We start from the raw sequence: 17,871 nt of genomic DNA on the forward strand, positions 1-17,871 counted from the left end.
ATGGAGAAGAAATCCAATATAGTAAAAGTCTTCCAGGGTTTCAAACAGGGTAAAAGTGCATGTTTCCTTCCTCCCATTACCAGCCTAGACTGTACACTGTACAGCACTGCCGGTTCAGTGGAATTACTTTGCATTTGTTATTGGGTAGCTTTTTCTGCATTTGTTATTGGGTACAAATTTTTTCTGTTTGTAAATTTCAGACTTGTCTGCATCGTTTTATGATCTATGCTACTCAATTATTTTTAACTCTGCAGATACTACCTTTCATATTTGTTGCAGCCCCAGAGAACCCAAATATCTTGCCCAATAGCTTTTGGGGAAGCCGTCACCTATTTGGGAGTCAAGGTAGAAGGCAGGAAGCAGAATGCAGCTCTCTCTCACAAAAGCCACCTGGCCATCAGCCTCTTTTTGGCTGATCCAGTTATTAAAAAAAGGAGAAAAGCATAACAACTGAAATAGACTTGAGCCATGGCTGCAATTTGACTTTCCTGTATTAAGTATCACCTAATTTCCTGCTTAATTAGGTTGAGCAGTGTCCAGTTACCCTGTGGTTTAAGAAAGGCACTCTTGTTCATCTAGGCTGCTATAAAATCAGGGATGTATGTGTACTGCCCACAAAAGAGAACAAATCAGAAAAAAAATCCACTACATTTTAGAAATTTAAGTAGTTGAATTAAAAATGGGGAATTCAAAGTTCTTAGTGCTTGTTTTCTTTTCTGTTTTTTGAACTTGAGGGCACCATACGTAAAGGAAGTCATTTAAGATCCACCAACCCTAAGGAACACCTAAATCTAAGGACAGATGGAAGTTTAAGGAAGATTAGTATGTCTCAGCATTTTGCATATTTGAATCATAATATTCCTAAATCACTCAACCTGACACCATTTTTTTCCAAGCAAGGACTAACACTGTAACCATTCCATCACAATCGGGTTGTTCTTGATGACCTTCCAAAGACAAATCCCAGTGCCACAGTTAGCATCATCTCCTAGTACTGCTGTGCCAGACTATGTGGAGGCAATACAGTACTTCCAACAACAGTCTCTATTTTCTGGAAGAAGTTGGATCCCATCCATGCCTTCCCTTTTCTCTGTCTAGCACATACAGACCACTGGCTTACCATATGTTTCCATGCACCTCCATCTCCCTCATTTCAAATGATTTTTATTTAGAAAATAAACACTTCAGAGCAGCACAGAAAGTAGGAGAATTTGTCTGCCATGCGTCTAGTAGATTTTAGCCACTATAAAGGCCTTTTGATTAATCCATAACTCTGGTCTTTTCCTCCCATTCTTGCATGAAGTCACTCTATTTTCATAGCATTAGGGAAGAAGGGAGCTGTATTTCCAAAATTTAAAAATAATCTGAAATATTGAGCTTTATGCCTTTGGTTTAACAGTATTGGTGGCCTGGCCACATGGTAGGGGCTATGAAGGAAACACTTTCAGAGCCAAATCAGAAATTCACTATGGCAAAGGCTTATCAAGAACTCTGCACAGAGGCTATGCTGCAGTAAATACCCAAGTCACAAACAAAACTGAAGTAGGCAAGAAGGGTCTAACTAGAGTAGAACTGGAAATCAAGAGATCTCCATTCTCTGCTGGAGACAGACTTTGTAAATGGGGGCAGAGCATTCAACCATCAGCAGGTATTTGTTTAACTGCTCCTAGGTAGATAAGGGAGAGCACAGGGAATATGATTTCATTAGCATTTATCAGCAAAACTGTGTGGAAAATATGGTTGCACAACTATGTAAGTTACCCTTATTCCACACAGTGGGTTCCAATGACACAAGTTTGGAAAGCAGCACATGGGGCCTTCTCCTGGACCTTCAGCTGAGGTAGTTTCCGCTCAGTAGCTGGTACAGTGCTGTGTTTTGGATTCTCTGTGAGGTAGCAACAGCCAAAACACCAGTGTGCTAAGCAATGCCTGCATTAAGTCAAGGGCTTTCCAGCTTCCAATGCTCTGCACAAGAAGCAAGCAGAGCCAGGACAGCTGACCTGAGCTGGCCACAGGGATATCCCACACCTGGAACATCCTGCCTGGTGGCATGTATATAAGCTGGGAAGAGTTGGGCAGGGGGGGTCACTTGTTGCTGGAGGACAGGACAGGCATAGGTCAGCAGGTGATATTGTGCATTATGGGTTGTTCTCAGGTTTAATTTCCCTTTTTTCCCCATCATTTTAGTAATAGCATATTTTATTGTCATTATTATTACTTAATCACTTTGTTTCCATTATTAAACTGTTCCCAGCTTTATCTTTTTTCCCCAATTCTCCACCCCATGGCAGTGGAGGCAGGGGAAATGAAGGAATGACTGCATGGTACTTAGCTGCCAATGAGGTCCAAGCCACAAGAGACCTAGGACTGGATTTTTTCCCTTTTATTCTTGGTTGCAGAGATGCAGTTTACAATCCCACCCCTCTGCTGAAATATTTTGCTCATAAGACATTAGGGGAAGGAGGAGCACTTGCCAAAGTATATTATCACATTTGGGATAACTAGAATGTATTAAAAAAAAAAAAAAAAAAAACAAGCTTTAGCAGATCACATGGGAAACAGTATCTTCTTCTAGGAAGAAATGGGAGTGATTTAAAAAGTATTCCCTTCAATTCAGAAGTCAAAAAGTACTTGGCAGAGAAATAAACTTTTTTACTTGCAGAAATATTTAGTCTTAACTTAGTCTTTATCAAAGACTTGATTTTGCATTTCAAGTTTATTTCATGAAAAAATCAAAGAGAAAAATACCAAAAAAAGATGTTTACAAAAATTCTGAGTTCTTCTTGCTCAAAAATGTTAGCAGCTGAATTCATCAAAACCAACTGTTTTTCTAAATTTAGACTTGGCTTTGAAAAAATGGCATTTTACAGAAAATTAGGCAAACATCTCCTGACTTCTGGTAGACAAATGTCAATTTCCCCTACATTTTAATTGTCCTTCCCAAAAGTACAGAAGTGCACAAGGTACCTACTCTCACAGAAAACAAACAGGTGCCTTTGAAATCACCTTTACACGGAGAATTAAAAGGAAAAATCAAAATGTATTTTGTTTCAAAGTTTCATTGAATACATATGACAGGCCAGGCCAAATGATCTATGATTTGCTGACAGATGGAACCAGACACAGACCTTCCGAAGAAAGGGGAAGCAGGAAGGAGCTGAGCACAAACATTTTAGTCAGCTCTGTCAAAATGTTGGCATTCCTGCTAAGAAGGAATTACAGTATCCAATTCTGCCTGTTATTCTGTATCACTCTATCAAATGACCATGTTTTTCTGAATAATTACCATTAGCACTTCAGCTACTTCTACTACATTCTGCAAAGTTTTCCAAGCAAAAGTGACACTGACACTAAAATCCAATCTTGATTTTGAGCACAAAGTAATTGTTTGATTCGCAAAGCAGAACCTCATAAATTATTTCATTGGTAATCTTTTTCCCTGTAACTGGTATCTCTTCACAATAACTTTGCTTCTGTTTCAATAATCAATAATTCTGCAGGCACTCCTGAAACTCACGAATCCCATAACACCTCACACAGAAAGATTCCTTCAGCCCCACAAACCCCATTCAATGTCTGTAAAATACATAACATTTATACTACAGAACACAGCTCAGTGTAAAGATTTGTTACTGACTGAAGTGAGGTCCCTTAGGGACAGACATACCTCAGAATTGTTGAGATGACACCTGTGTGTCCCTGAGAACCATCCCTCGCTCGAACACTGGTCAATGTCCACCTTCTGCAGATTGATGTCGACTTTGACAACACCTCTGAAAGCAGAGAGGAAACAGCCTTGAACACAACTGCAGAAATAGGTTAAGCTTTTTTGTGATGCTGTAGCCTGAAAAGCAGAACTATCTCTTTTTTCTAAATATGGAATTTGATAAAATGTCTTAAACCAGAAAAGTTTTGTGTTCCCAGAGCCATGGTCACAGAAACATTCCTATTTTAGACTTTATTGAGAAGTACTATGGACAAGAGCTCAGTAAATCTAACATATTAAGACTAGGGTGGCAGTTAAGAACAAGTTGTATGTTCAAACAATGCAATGCCCTTCACATTTTACTGTGCAGCAAAGACCCAAAATAAACACAGTGAAAGAGCTGCACTACTTTTTCTGAAGCTAGCAACCTTCCCAGGCAGTTCTGAGTGCAAGGTACCAGACACTGCACCTCACCCCATATCCAGAAAAAACTACATTCTCCCCTTTGCTCCAGGGAATCCTATTTGCCAAAACAACTGGCAAAAAGCCTTTTTTTGTACCCTCCCCAGCGACAACCCAGCCTCCAGAGACATTCAGGCCTCTTCTCTGCAGCTCAACATCCTCCTCCAGCAGGCATCCAAGCCCTCTCTCCACACCTCTGCCAGCTGGCCCTGCAATAAAACCTAATACAACATCAGAAAGCTGCACAAGCCACCAATAGACCACTGATGTCTGTGAAGGAAAAAAAAAGTTTCCTACACACACGTCCTCAAGGACCATCTAAATTGTGTAAGCCCTATAGCAAGAAGTCTCTAGGTTTCACCATCCACACTTTACCTCAAACATTCTTTCGAAAGAAAAGCTAACAAGCCAATCTCAAAGGTGACACTCTATTGTTTAAAAAACTTGAAGATTATCAGAAGAAAAAAGGTACAAGACTGTAGTTCTATCTTTAAAAAAAAACCCTTCAAAGATTTACATATTCCTCAGAATGACCTAGGACATTTATAGCATCATTTTGTCAGAGCATGTAATCATCTCTGACTGCTTTGCTGTAGTCCAGACTTGACAAAAATGTCAATATGCAACTTCTAGCTGCTAAATCATTACACAAACTCATTCATAGTGGATGACTGCTCTGTGCTAATTTCTTACATCTAGAACACCATTTCTTTCAAGTCGATCAGTTCAGCCTCTTGGGACAGATGTTTTCATTTCCACAGTCTGGACTTCCACTACCACAAACACCCTCATCTCCCTTCTCTCAGGCTGTGAACTAACAAGAGCATGGCCCAGCCTCTATCTCAGAAGCACCTCATTCACCTCAAAGTGTGTTCCCTCTTTTAATTAATGCTCATAACACAATAATAGCAACAAGATAGCTATGGAGCCATATATATGAGAAGATATGTACAATCAAAATTAGAATATAAGAGTGAGCTTGATCAAAACCAGGACAATGCTGTTCCCTCATATCTGACCCCAGTACAGCCAGAGTCCACAACAGCTGAATTTGGACATTCATCTTCAGGCATGCTATACAGTAAATGGAAAAACACAACTACATTGTGTAAGTGGTCAGAAGAATGCATGAGAAAATTACATAAAACAGACAGTAGGAAGTTAGACAGTACAGGAGCACTTAAATCCACTCAGTCTCCTGACTAGAATCTAAACAATATAATGCTGGGCACATTTAGAAATTGCTTGAAATACTTAAATGTTGGTTCTAGCAAGTTTAATTTAAAATAGCACACACCACACTTCCGGAAAATTCTGATATATTTTTAGTTTTTGCCTTTGTACACTTGTTTTGAACAGCAGTTTCACCAGGGACTGTTCAAACCATGCTTCTACCCCAAGGAACATGTTTTTCCATGTTCTGGGTGAGCAATAACCTCAAGAGGAAAAACTGTCATACTGCACAGATTATCTCTTTAAAATACTGATGTCAGTGGATTACAAATTTAACCTGGCAAGAAGGTGCCTGATTCAGATGCCCATAGCAGTAGAGACAACAGATCACTCATCTGGTCATGTGTAGATCCCACCAGGTATGTTTCTAATATTTTCTGGACCTTTATCAGCTAACACAAGTATTAGTGTGTGGGCTGAGGACAGGACCCGTTCTGCAAATGAACACTCATCCTCCTGCGGACTGAGGTGAGACTGATCGGCCTATAGGTCTTGGACTTTCCAATATCTTGTGTCACAAAGTACACATTTCCATTCAGCAGCTTTCATTCCAAAGACCTTGGAAAGACCTTTAAGGTCATTGAGTCCCAGCCATTAACCAAGCACTGCCAAAGTCACCGCTAAACCGTGTCCCTAAGTGCCACATCTAAATACCTCCAGGGATGGTTACTCAACCCTGGCAGCCTGTTCTGATGTGTGACAATCCTTTCAGTGAAGCCAGTTTACCTAATATCCAATGAAAAACTCCTCTGGCACAACTTGAAGACATTTCCTCTTGTCCTGTCACTTGGAAGAGACCAGCCCCCACCTCACCCCAGCCTCCTTTCAGGCAGTCATAAAGAGCAGTTAAGGTCTCCCCTGAGCCTCCTCTTCTCTGGACTAAACTCCCCCAGCTCCCTCCTCACAGGACTTGTACTCCAGACCCTTCACCACTGCCCTTCTCTAGACTTGCTCCAGCCCTTTTAGTATCTTTCCTAAAGTGAGGGACCTAAAATTGAACACAGGATTTGAGGTACAGCCTCACCAGTGATGAGTACAGAGGAATGAACACTTCCCTGGTCCTGCTGGCCACACTACTGCTGATGCAAGATACTCATGATCACAGCCATGCTCAGACACAGTCTCATATTCCTCCCAGGTTATCTGGCTCTCTTCCACCTGCACTTTCAATTTATGCTTAATTTTTGTCAGGATCACAGTTAAGCTATCGAAGCTCAAAAATATTTTCAGAATACTTCTTCCAGAAATACTAAAAATTATTTCATTTCAAACTAAACACATGTTCCTTCTGCTTCTCTTGTACTAAAGCTTTTCTTACAAGAATGTTTGTCTTTCACAAAACCCAATCTTCATGAATTCAATGCAAACTTTTTTACCTACACTCTTCTCCCATCTGCAGCTCTTCTGTAGCACAACCTGAACGTTTGACATAGCTAAGTTGTTCTGGTTTTCCCTTTTCTCAGAGCTTTGTGAGTTTCTGGGGTGAAAATCACAGCAAGAAGAAACAGGACAGTGCAGGAGCAGGAAAGCAATCTCTCCTAACAGTTACAAGCTGCCACAGGATTTCAACTGTTGCCCCCCATGGTACATATTATTCTTTTTTCACTAGACCTCTACAATATATGTTGCATGGTAACAACACAGTTCTGAAGTAGTACCAGGGTCTAAAACTACCTAAGGATACAGTGCTTTCAAAAGCAAAGCTTCATTAAGTGTATATGTGGCATTTATAAAAGATGTCATGATGGTACAAGACTTCTATGAGTTCATTTGAGATCCATTTTAAAATACCATCTCAGACTCATGCCCCAGTGCTATTGCACAGAGCACACTAATATGTACACGATCGATTTCTGAAATTCATCTGTGATTAATACAGTAGCTGGCACAGCCTGTTTAGCCACCCACATTTTCAGTTATTTTTGATTCAGCATTCAGAAAATGGAACATATGAAAGAACACATCCTCCTAGAATGTATAAGGACCTGTGTTATATTTATTGAACTAATTGGGAATAATTGCAGCGTTGCTATCTTGGTGTAAGCAATCAAGACAAATATCAAGGGTGGAAGAGTAGACTCAGCTTGTCAGAGCAACACATTCATCCACACTGGCAATGCTGCCTGGCTGAACACTAGCCACAGCCATAAGTTAGTAACAATATTACTGGTAATTGTGGACCATCTGGCAAGTAAGTATATTTTGTTAATCTCCTTGAAACAATAGGTATTTGTTTCCTGACACAATTTACAGTCCTTACAAACACAAAAGAGGTGTCTAATGATTGCACGTCTATGTTAAACACGCAGTTAAGAAAGAATTATTTGAATTACATATAAGATAATCACTGAAGAATGATGTCATCAAGGATTTTCTGTCAGGTCAGAGGTTTGATTTAAGAGGCTTTAATGCCTGTCTGTATTTCCAGTACTACTGTTTGTTGGCATGCTGCTTGCCTTGAAATCTGTGCCAGAAATTGATTTAAGCTTATTTTCCCAAACTACTAGCTATCTTGATGGTTTCAGTAGTTATAATATTTCATTGTAACAACATGTTGTAAAAGCTATCTACAGAATATTTTTTTTGCCTCTACTGTTACATCATTAAAAAAAAAAAAAATCAGGGGAACATGTTCATTTTCTCCCAGTCACCTTAATCCAGAATTGCACAAAATAATAGCCTGCCAACACTTAAATGGTGATAAACAGTATCCTTGTGCTCTAGATCTGCAAAAGCTTTTTTTGGCATAGAGGTCATCACAACTCAGATAAACACACAGTTTGCCCTTTAAGCTTGTACACTTTTGTGTCCATAAGCATTGTGAGCACTTCTTAGTTATTTAAAGTATAAGGGATGGTTATCACACACTGAAGTGAGCATCATCACCCACACCTAAACAGCTGCTTAGACACTTGCTGTCATATTCATTCAGCCCTCCATGCTGTCCTTCATAAGTCCTCTTTACCAGAAAACAAGGAGATAAGAAAAACAAGTTCTCTACAGCCATCAGAAATCTGCAAATGCCCACTCCTCTAGACAGATACACACCGTATTTTGCATAGCCAATGTTTTCAGGGCATATGCCATTTCTGACCACTCTCATTTTGGATGTTGCCATTTTCAGGAATATTAATCTTCAAATACTGCATACTACCTGACACCTGAGGCTCCTCCCACATACCATCAACTCAGCACCCAAAAATAACCCTGGTGTCAAATTCACAAATGAATTTCAGCCCTAAGTCTTACAGACAAACAGCAGCTTCTGCAGGTTCAGCTTGTCTTTGAAAGTTAAGATTTAGGGTTCTGCATCACTTGGACACTCTTAAAGTTGTTACCGTGCACAAGCAGCCAGACTCACAAAAGGCTGCTGGGACATGAGACACAACTTTGGCCTGGTCACAGGGTCACCACCAACTCCTTACTAACAGGACAGACACTTCCCTAATTCCTCATTCCATAGCCATGACTGCTGCTTTTCAACACACATTTTCATAGGAGAACCAGCTTCCACTTAAAATGAACTGAACAGTAAGGTACAGCAGTGTGGTACTTAAATTAGGATTCACCTGCAAAGAAAGTCTCTCTAGACCATTTGAAACAGTACTACAAGGGCAGAATACTTAATGCTGAATCCTACTGTCTGACGGATTATTTCAAATTTAAATCTGCCTTCATATTTATGGCACGCAGTGCTGCCTCACTGGGGATACCCCTGCAGTTTAGTCAGAGATTTTCTTAGATACTCTGAGGAGTGGGGATGGTTTGAGCTTGGTGGTTTGTTGGTTTTTTTTTTCCCACTTGAGGATGCTCAAGTTGCTGCTACCATCTTAACTCAGTCCCAAAGCATCACCTTGTACAGGAATGCCAGGGATCAGTGATGGGAAAGTACCACTCACATTAGATTATTTCTATGAAATGAGGTCTTGGAGCCAAATTCAGGTTACTTTTTTTTAATGTTTCCATTACCATCCATGGGGTCAAAACAGGCAGGTGGAAAGAAAGGGTCCCAAGGAACAGAGCATAACAGAAGAAAATACATGAGGAACACAAAGAGCTTTTGCAATAGAAGAATCCTATACAGGATGGATGGTCTCAGCCTAACTATACTAAATCCTGTGACTGACCATGAAAATTTATTTAAAGGTAACAAGGTCATTTTAAAACTCAGAAGTAAGTGAAAACCAACCTCAAAAACAAAAAAAAAAAAAAAAAAGAAAAAAAAAAGGAAATTGAAAGGCATGAACCTGGGCAAGGAGGAACATACAAGCTACGAGAATGTAAGCCAAAACGAAGATATCAAGATATTTTTAGAAACCGCATGTTAGAAGGACAGGCTCTACTAAAAACATTTCAAATACCTCAGAAAGTGGAAGGCTGAAGTAGAATCTCTAACACAATACACAACCAAGATACAAAAACTGCTCAGAGCAGAGACAGCTTTTGACAAAAATGAATTATTTTCATCAGTCCTGAAAGAATCAATGAAACAAAAATCAGCTTTCACATGCAGGGAAGTTAAGAAGTTGGACTTCACAAATGAGTGGCCATGACAAAGTCTGCAAGTGATAAAAATGCTTAATATAACCCACAACTAAACCTGGCTGAGGCAGAAAAGATGCAATAAACATTTTGGAAAGTATTCATTCAAGAATATGGGGTCTCCCAATGAATTTAGATTCATGAAATGTGTTTAAAACTCGAAATCTATGGAACCCACAATAGATGGCTACAATGGAATGCATAAATATATTATAGAATACAAAGCTAAACTATATTACAGAAGACAAAAATGTGTTAAAACATGGATAAGAATAATGAAGGCCAGTTTAATATATACTTACTATCCAGTCCTTCAGATAAGTTCTGAAAGAAAACAATTTCTTTTTGTTGCTTATCATTGGTAAATTGCACATAACCAGGAGAGAAGAACTTGACATTTTTCCTTTAGTACCTGCCAGAAGCTGCTTTTGGAGCAAGGGCCATGGAAACCTTTTATTTGACCTAACACAACAATACATTTTCTTACATTTAGGAACATTTCTGTCTCAGCCCACACTCACAAATAGAATAGATGAACACCCTGGAGCTGAAACCCAGATAGTAAGGACTGCCACATGTCCATCCCCTTCAAAAGAGCTTTGATAACCTGCTCTGCTGGAAGTCTGGCCCAAGGGCAATGGGAGTGGAAAACACAGGAGCTGGAAACAGAAGTTTGACCCAAAAAACCAAAAAATGCTTTTATTGCAACTTAGCATGTGCTATGTAATTGTGGACATGAATGCAATATGTGTTTTAATCCTCTCATGGCAACATTTAACTTCTTTCTTCAAAGATCCACTTCTGTTTCTCCAGTACTGAAGAAAGCTGAATCATGGTTCTGAAAGAGAAATCCATATTTATTGCTCCCTTCCTATGTTTCATGAAGATCCATCTTCTATCCCTCTCCATGACCTCATATGAAAAATGCTGGCAGGGACATAATTAATTGCCTAAAAAATACTTAAAATATCCTGAGGGTTTCCACAAACAGACAGCCTAATAAGAGACTTTTTTGTTTTAACTTCTTTTCAGGAACACAAATCCAAGACTTTCAGAAATTCTAGAAAATAAATTATTCCTTTTCATTTTTGAAACCTGTTCTAAATCCACCCACATCTTCAATCAAGGGCCAAGACATGTTATAAAAAAAGTCAACCTCACAATTTAAAAATATTTTCTGCATTATACAACTAACATCATATCACAATGGTACAAAAAATTTAAGTCTCCTTAAACAATTAAAATTAATTTTCTCTTAGTTCAGTACTCAGACTAAAGAGACATGAGGGAAAACTATAAAGGGGGTAAAGGAAGAAATTAAACCACATCTAAAAGAAAAAAAATTACCCATTTTTAATTTTTTTTTTCACATCTACATTTGTTTGGGGTTTTTTACCAAGCAATTTAATAGCTCTGAAATATTTAGCAGAATAATAAATCATATAACACATATAACCCCTAAGAAATTACTTATTTGTCATAAATACTTCTACCTCCATGGTTTAATCTGCTTTTAGTAATGTTTTTTTAACTAAGAGTCCCATCATAGTCTAACACTGGAGTGGTCCAAGTAATTGTTAATGGTACAGTAGAAATCACTACATTACACTGCCTTTAGGGAAGAAACAGCTCAATTTAACTGTGCAGTAAAGATTATCTTTGCATCAAAGGATATCTTTCCAATACCTGAGAGAAGTAGCAAACCTCTGGAAGGCAGAAAATATTAAGATATAGCACAATCTGGCCAAACTTCATTCTGAAGTTACCTGCAAGTGATCCAGAACAAGACTCCATTCAAAATAAAATTAAATTAAAAAACAAAATCCAAAAGAAACAAAAAAAAAAAAAAAAAAAAAAAAAAAAAAAAAAAACACACCTTCAACTTATTCAGTTTGTTGATTCAGTATCTTTCTGCCAAAACAGACATTATTCCACTGGATTCTTCCTAAAAACCTTTAAAAAAGATAATAAATGCTGTGCTGGATTTGGCACAAAACCAGCTGGAATATAGTGGGAGGGGGAAAGAAAGCCAGTGCTTCATATCCTGAAGACAATCTGACTTCCACAGTGAGAAATCATGCAAGACCAATGACCAGTTCCCAAAATGTAGATGTATTTCAACACAACGTTAAAGAAAATGAGAACAGCACACAAGGGAACATTTTGAACTGCAAAAGCAGCAACTCATTCATCAGAGTTTGGGGATAATTGATGTCATTGCACAAGCCTGAAAGAGTGCACATGAATCTGACTAACCATGCTCAGGAAATACTGGAACGGGACTCGAAGGACCATGGCAACAGAGAGCTTATGACAGAGACTAAGAAAGCCAGTTTGTGTAGTCTAGTACACAAAGGTGGTGAAGGGGCCACTGCCCATAAATAAATCAGGACAGTAAACACCAGCTAAGGGTGCTAAGTCAGATGGAGGACAGTTCTGGACCAGAACAAATGCATGAGAACTGACTGTGAGTGAATAAATTTAGATCAGAAATAGGGAGAAGTTATCCAACCCCTAGGTCCAGCATGCCAGTGAACTGAAAAGTCAAGAGGGAAACCCACCCACTTAGAGATGGAGATTTGTCAACTGATGACATTAAGTGGGCTTGTGATAGCAAAAGACTGACTCAGTGACCCAGGAGGACTTTTTTTAACTTGTATGTTCCTATTAGCTGACTATTTCATCATCTTTCTTCTAGATGAAGACATGACCTTTCCCACTTGTCTCCTGGACTGCTAAAGCAACAAAGACCTCTAATTTCTTTCTCCAGGCACCAAAAAATTATCTTTAGAAAAGGAATCATATTTACAACATGCAACCTCTCACACTTTTCCACTTTCTCAGTAGGGCTGCAAGGAGGACAGCTGGGTCATCATGTGCCATAAAAAATGGTTCATTCTGACCATGTGATAGGCAGTAGCAGAGGAGGGGCACAGAAGATCTGTGACAGATGCTCCTGGGCTCTACCCCCTGCAGCACTACAGTAGTAGAGTGACTGGGCACATTCAGCCAGCAATTTCAGCTGTAAATGGCATCAGTTTAGACAGGAGGGATGAGTAACATCAAGTGATTACTTTGAGTCTCTGTGGATCCTGATTTCTGAACAAGACCCTACACTGCACCTTACAAGCAGTAATGTCCTCTCCATGCATTTTGGGACCAGCAAATGGAGACAACACAATATGAGCAAGCACTGCTAAGAAGCTGTAGAAAGCCAGCACTGCTAGCTTGGCATTGTAGTAGGCTAATGTGGCTCTGGTACACTTATCAGTACAATCAAGTTGCCTTTGATTTCTCCACTTCATCTCAGTATTTATCTACAGTGTTGGTCATGGCAAGACAACCACATCTTCTCCTTGGCCTTCACTTGGGGCCTTTTGGCAGTAATCTCTTGGGAAGGGGAGAGGTGAAACGAGATGAGCTGTTTGCAGGAGCCCCCTGGCCTGTAACACTCCCATCCTCAGGCCAAAAGCACGTAACTCTTCACAATATTAAGAAGAAAGCTTGCTGCTTTGTGCTGCACTTTGGGAACATCACTGACAACAGCACTGCAGCAGCAGCATGCACTGAACACAGCCAGTAGTAGTTACCAGTATTGCCTTCATTATTGAGCATCAGGATTGCCCTCAAACTCTTCCCATTGCCAGGCCACATGAACAAACCCATCTGTTACTGCCACAGAAGAGATAACAAGAAGGAGCAATGGGCTTTTCCTTCTGTAATGTGAAAGAACTCTCTTTCATGGATATAGCATGCTCCTGGAATGTATTTCACCCTAATGTACCATGCCTTAAACCTAATGTGAGCAAAGAAAGTACAAAAACTGTTAGTATAATATTAAAGAGGCCTACACTAAATTACCATTAATATCACACCAGACTACTAAATGGGAGGAGCATGGTAACTGATTCACTGAAGTGTTTCTGACAGATAGTTCAAAGACACATTTTTGGGAGAACCAATACAGCTGCCCCAAAAGATGGAGGTTAACAAACACTGTTTTTTCATATGGGTCTTAAATAAGAATTTAAAGTCAAAATATTATGTCACTCAAAGACTGACAGTGAGAGGAACTAAAGCTTACTTCAAGAGGCATCTCAGTAATTCACACAATAATTTGCCAGTAACCACACTAGATGTTACATTCTTCTATTATGTGCTCATGCTTTAAGTAATTTTTTCTCTTAAAAATTCACATTGAGGCTGTCTGCCTATTAAGTAATGAAAACATTGTGTAAATATTGAGACAAACTACAAGTCTTTGAAGCATATTTTGTATCTACCATTTTCCATGTAGCTGAGAAGTTACTTTCTCAATATCCCAAGTCATAACCTTATGTTAAAGCCCATCTTTCATCTAGCATACCTGAAATCAGGAACACAGGAACTATCCTTCAGCCTTGCCAGAATGTGTATGTATTTATAACTTTACTACTTCTACCTGTTTCTTTAATACTTTGGCAAAAAACATAACCCGTTTTTTTAGAAATGCTTACAAACTCATCTCTGCTGACACAACAAATCTTTCTTAGTTTTGTCCTAACTGTTCAGTAGAACAGCAACACAACACTTTGAACTTGCACAGCATACTCCATCTCATGATCTTCTAAAAAAGAAGTGGTTCTCCAAGGTTAGATGAGCTCAGTGAATGCCCCTTGAAGTGTCAGAGCTATAACAGGCTATTCTGTTTCTTCAACGGAAGCATCCCCCACGTGGCAAGCAGAGGCTGGGAAGATGAGGCAGGGAGGGAAGGCAGTGCTCTGTACTGCATCCAGGAGGACATCTACTGGTTGCCGTGGCTGGCCAGGGTTACCAAAACAGACCTGGTACGTTCTGCAGGCCAAAGCTACCACAGCAGAAACCTACACCACTGAGATGCTTCCTGGCACCACAGAATCTTGGCACAGAGCTGGGATTGGAGCTTTAGACTTTCTCTTAAAACATGGGTTTATTTCCTCTTCAATCAAGTCAATATTGAAGCTTCTTTGAGTTAAACTTTATTTCAAAATTTATACTCTGAGAGAGCTGGTTTGTGGCTGCCACCGCACCTCCAGCCTAGTGGTTCTGCCAAACTCTATCCCCAACAAGAGAATATCAGCCTGCATTAACACTCAGCCACATCCCAAAGTTCATCAAATTTCAGTTGCATGCACACTGCATTTCAATGATCTCTGACAAGCTTCCTGACTTCTCTGGACTCCCTAGGGTCCAGAAGAGCTCCACAGTAGACCTATTCCTGGGCTTTGGTCTCAAGAGGAGTTCAGCAACAAACAGTCTACAGCTGAGCTCATTTTACCTTAACCCTATCATCCCCATAAGTGTGAAAATTTCTGGGCAAAAAGCAATTCAACAGAGAAACAAGCAGCCATTATCCATTCAACAAATTTTGCATTTTTTCAGGGATTTATTACTGCGCTCACGTCTCTTTGATCACACTGGACTAAGCCAAGAGAAAGAGCATTTGCAGACGCTATTGCCTAGGCACCTACATGTGGCAAAATCTCTCTGGTGTCTGCTACCTTCTTATCAATCTTTACCTGCTACTAATTCATAACACAAAAGAAATCCTGTGCTCCTCTCTCATCCTGAGAAATATCAGCTGCTTTTGGGCAGTGCACATTCCCCACTGGACAGAGCTACCTGTGAACCCCTCACAGGAATGCCAGGGGAAAAACTGGCATCTCACACTCCACAGGTTGCTCTCATTCTTTGAGCAAATCTCTATTTGGTGTCAAAATATGAAGACACAAGAAAGAGCCTTTTCTACCTTCCTAGTTGCAGTTCAGTGGCAAAGTACATAAAAGCAACAAAAAGTATATAAAGAATTAAAAAATAAGCAAACCTTTACATATGTCAGGTATCAAATATAAAGCTGGAGGTGCAAAAGGAAAGCTCTCCTACTGCCACTTCAGCTTACAGCCACACAAACTATGACAGAACGGCAGTCACCAGCACTGATTTACCTACAAGTCTACTACCACTGACCAGGCTCGAGCACCCCACAGTGGATGTGCTCTGGAGACCAGAAAAGCAGTTTACCAGCACTAGTAATGTCCTTATTACTGGGAATGTTATTTGCCAGCAGGTTAAAAGCATAGCTGGGGTCCAGCTAGGTACAATTTTGCAGTATAGTAAGAAAAAACAAAGTGAACATTTTCCTCTTGCAGACACAGATAAACTTTAATTGGCAGCTGTGCTCACCTCTCCCCACAAGCACACCAGGAACGTAACCCACATGCACGCCTGCTCCAATGGGAGCAGGTAAAGCAAACGCTGTCTTACAGACGGAGACGACTGCGATTCTTTTAAGGAGCAACAGCTCCCGAAGGCACGAAGGTAGGGCTCAACAGGAAGGCCTGAGGTTGCTCTGCGGTGTGACTGAGCAACCCGTGCGGCTGGGGTTGATCAGGACACCCAGAGACCATAATGCCCTTCCCTAGGAGGGGGGCAGAACCAAACCACCCCCATCCTCCTTCCCCTTCTCCACAGAAAGTAAAGGGAACACTCCTCTTACCTGAACTCGGGAAGAAGGTTTGGCCGCAGCCCATAAAAAGCCGCCGAGAGAGTCACTAGCCAGCCGGGTTTGTAATTCCCATTCTCACACTCCAGGTAAGGTGAGGACCACCGGATGTGGTTCTTATCAGCAGTGAAGCTCTCCCGCCTCTTCCAACTGTTTTCCAAAGTTTTGGGGCCCGTGTTTAAGACCTTCCTGTGCAGGTGCGGCCTCCACTTGCGCTTCAAGCTGTGGAACCACTCTGTTTCCACAGAGGCGTTGGCCAGGCGGTGAGCCGTGGAGGACAAGTCCTGCAGGAGGACCTGGCTCTCGTGCCTGCTGGCCTGGAGGAAAACCTGGGGAGTGGAGGAGAAAGGCTCCGTGCTGAAAGTGATAGCGGCCCTGGAGATGTTGGGGTCCTCCTCCAGCAGGCTCCTGATCAAGGCGCGGTACCACTCCAGGTCCTCCTGCAAGTTCTGCTCCCGCGACTTATTGCTCTGGAGGATCATGTTGAGTAAGTTGGTGGCGTGGGTGAGGGTGCCCAGGGCGCCGTGCAGGGAGGGGTGCGAGGTGAAGCGCGACTTGCCGGCGAGGCTGGCCAGCTCGTACCGCCCGGAGCAGTTGGCTCTCCGCAACTCCCGGGAGTCGCCCGTGTAGAGGAACGAGGCCACGTCCTGGGGCACCTCCTCGGCGAGCCGCTGCGCCAAGATGGTGCTCTCTGTAGAGCGGCTCCGCGGAGCCGGCAGAGGCTCCCGGCTCTTGATGTGGTTGTAAATAGGCTGCTTCCCTCCGAGCGCCCGCTCCCGGCCGCGCACTGCCTGCCCTCGGTCACCGGCAGCCCCCAGCCCGCGCTGGGCGAGGAGCAAGAGGAGAAGGAGCCGGAGCAAAGCCATGTCCCCCGGTGCTGCCGGTCGCGCCGGCACGGCGAGGCGGCTGAAGATGAGCTTCGCGCAGGCGGCCGCGGCGCAGGGGTGCGAACGCGCAGAGGCGGCCGAGCGGCAGCGGGGCGGAACGCGACCCCCGGCCCGCGAGTCACCTGTGGCGGTGCCGCCCGCAACCTCCCCAGCGCGGGGCTCCGCACAGCCCCACCGCCGGCGCGGAGCGGCGCGCAGCCCCTCCGGCGACAGCAGAGCCGAGCCCTCCTGCGCCTCCTCCCGCCGCGGCCACCGCGCTCACTGAGCTCCTGCCCGGCGCAGCGCGCAGGGGCGGCGGCGCCCGCGCCCGGCGCAGCGGCGGGTCCCCCCGCGGCGCCCCGCCGCCGCCCGCGCTCCGCCGCTCCGCATCCTTCGAGCGCCGCTGCCGGAGAGGGGGGCCCGTGGCGCGGGACTGCCACTTGCTGCGGGGATCGGCGGGCGGGGCTGCTGCCTGGGAGCCAGCGGACAGGCGCCCGCCTCCGCCAGCGCTAGGCTCTGCGAGCGAGGGCGCCCGGCCGTGG

General features: G+C 42.4%; 1 protein-coding gene across 1 annotated transcript in view; it reads right to left on the reverse strand.

The window, feature by feature from the left end:
- Window positions 1–17,329, reverse strand: part of GPR158 (G protein-coupled receptor 158) — a 181,122-nt gene extending 163,793 nt beyond the window's left edge. The window contains exons 1-2 of the mRNA XM_018909303.3: window positions 16,458–17,329; window positions 3,668–3,773 (exon numbers count right to left, since the gene is read on the reverse strand). Of these exons, the coding sequence (XP_018764848.3) occupies window positions 3,668–3,773; window positions 16,458–17,329 (978 nt within the window). The remainder of the gene's footprint in view (window positions 1–3,667; window positions 3,774–16,457) is intronic.
- Between the last annotated feature and the right edge of the window lie 542 nt (window positions 17,330–17,871).

The sequence above is a fragment of the Serinus canaria genome, chromosome 2, assembly GCF_022539315.1.
Source record: "Serinus canaria isolate serCan28SL12 chromosome 2, serCan2020, whole genome shotgun sequence".
In the NCBI taxonomy this organism is placed as follows: Eukaryota; Metazoa; Chordata; class Aves; order Passeriformes; family Fringillidae; genus Serinus; species Serinus canaria.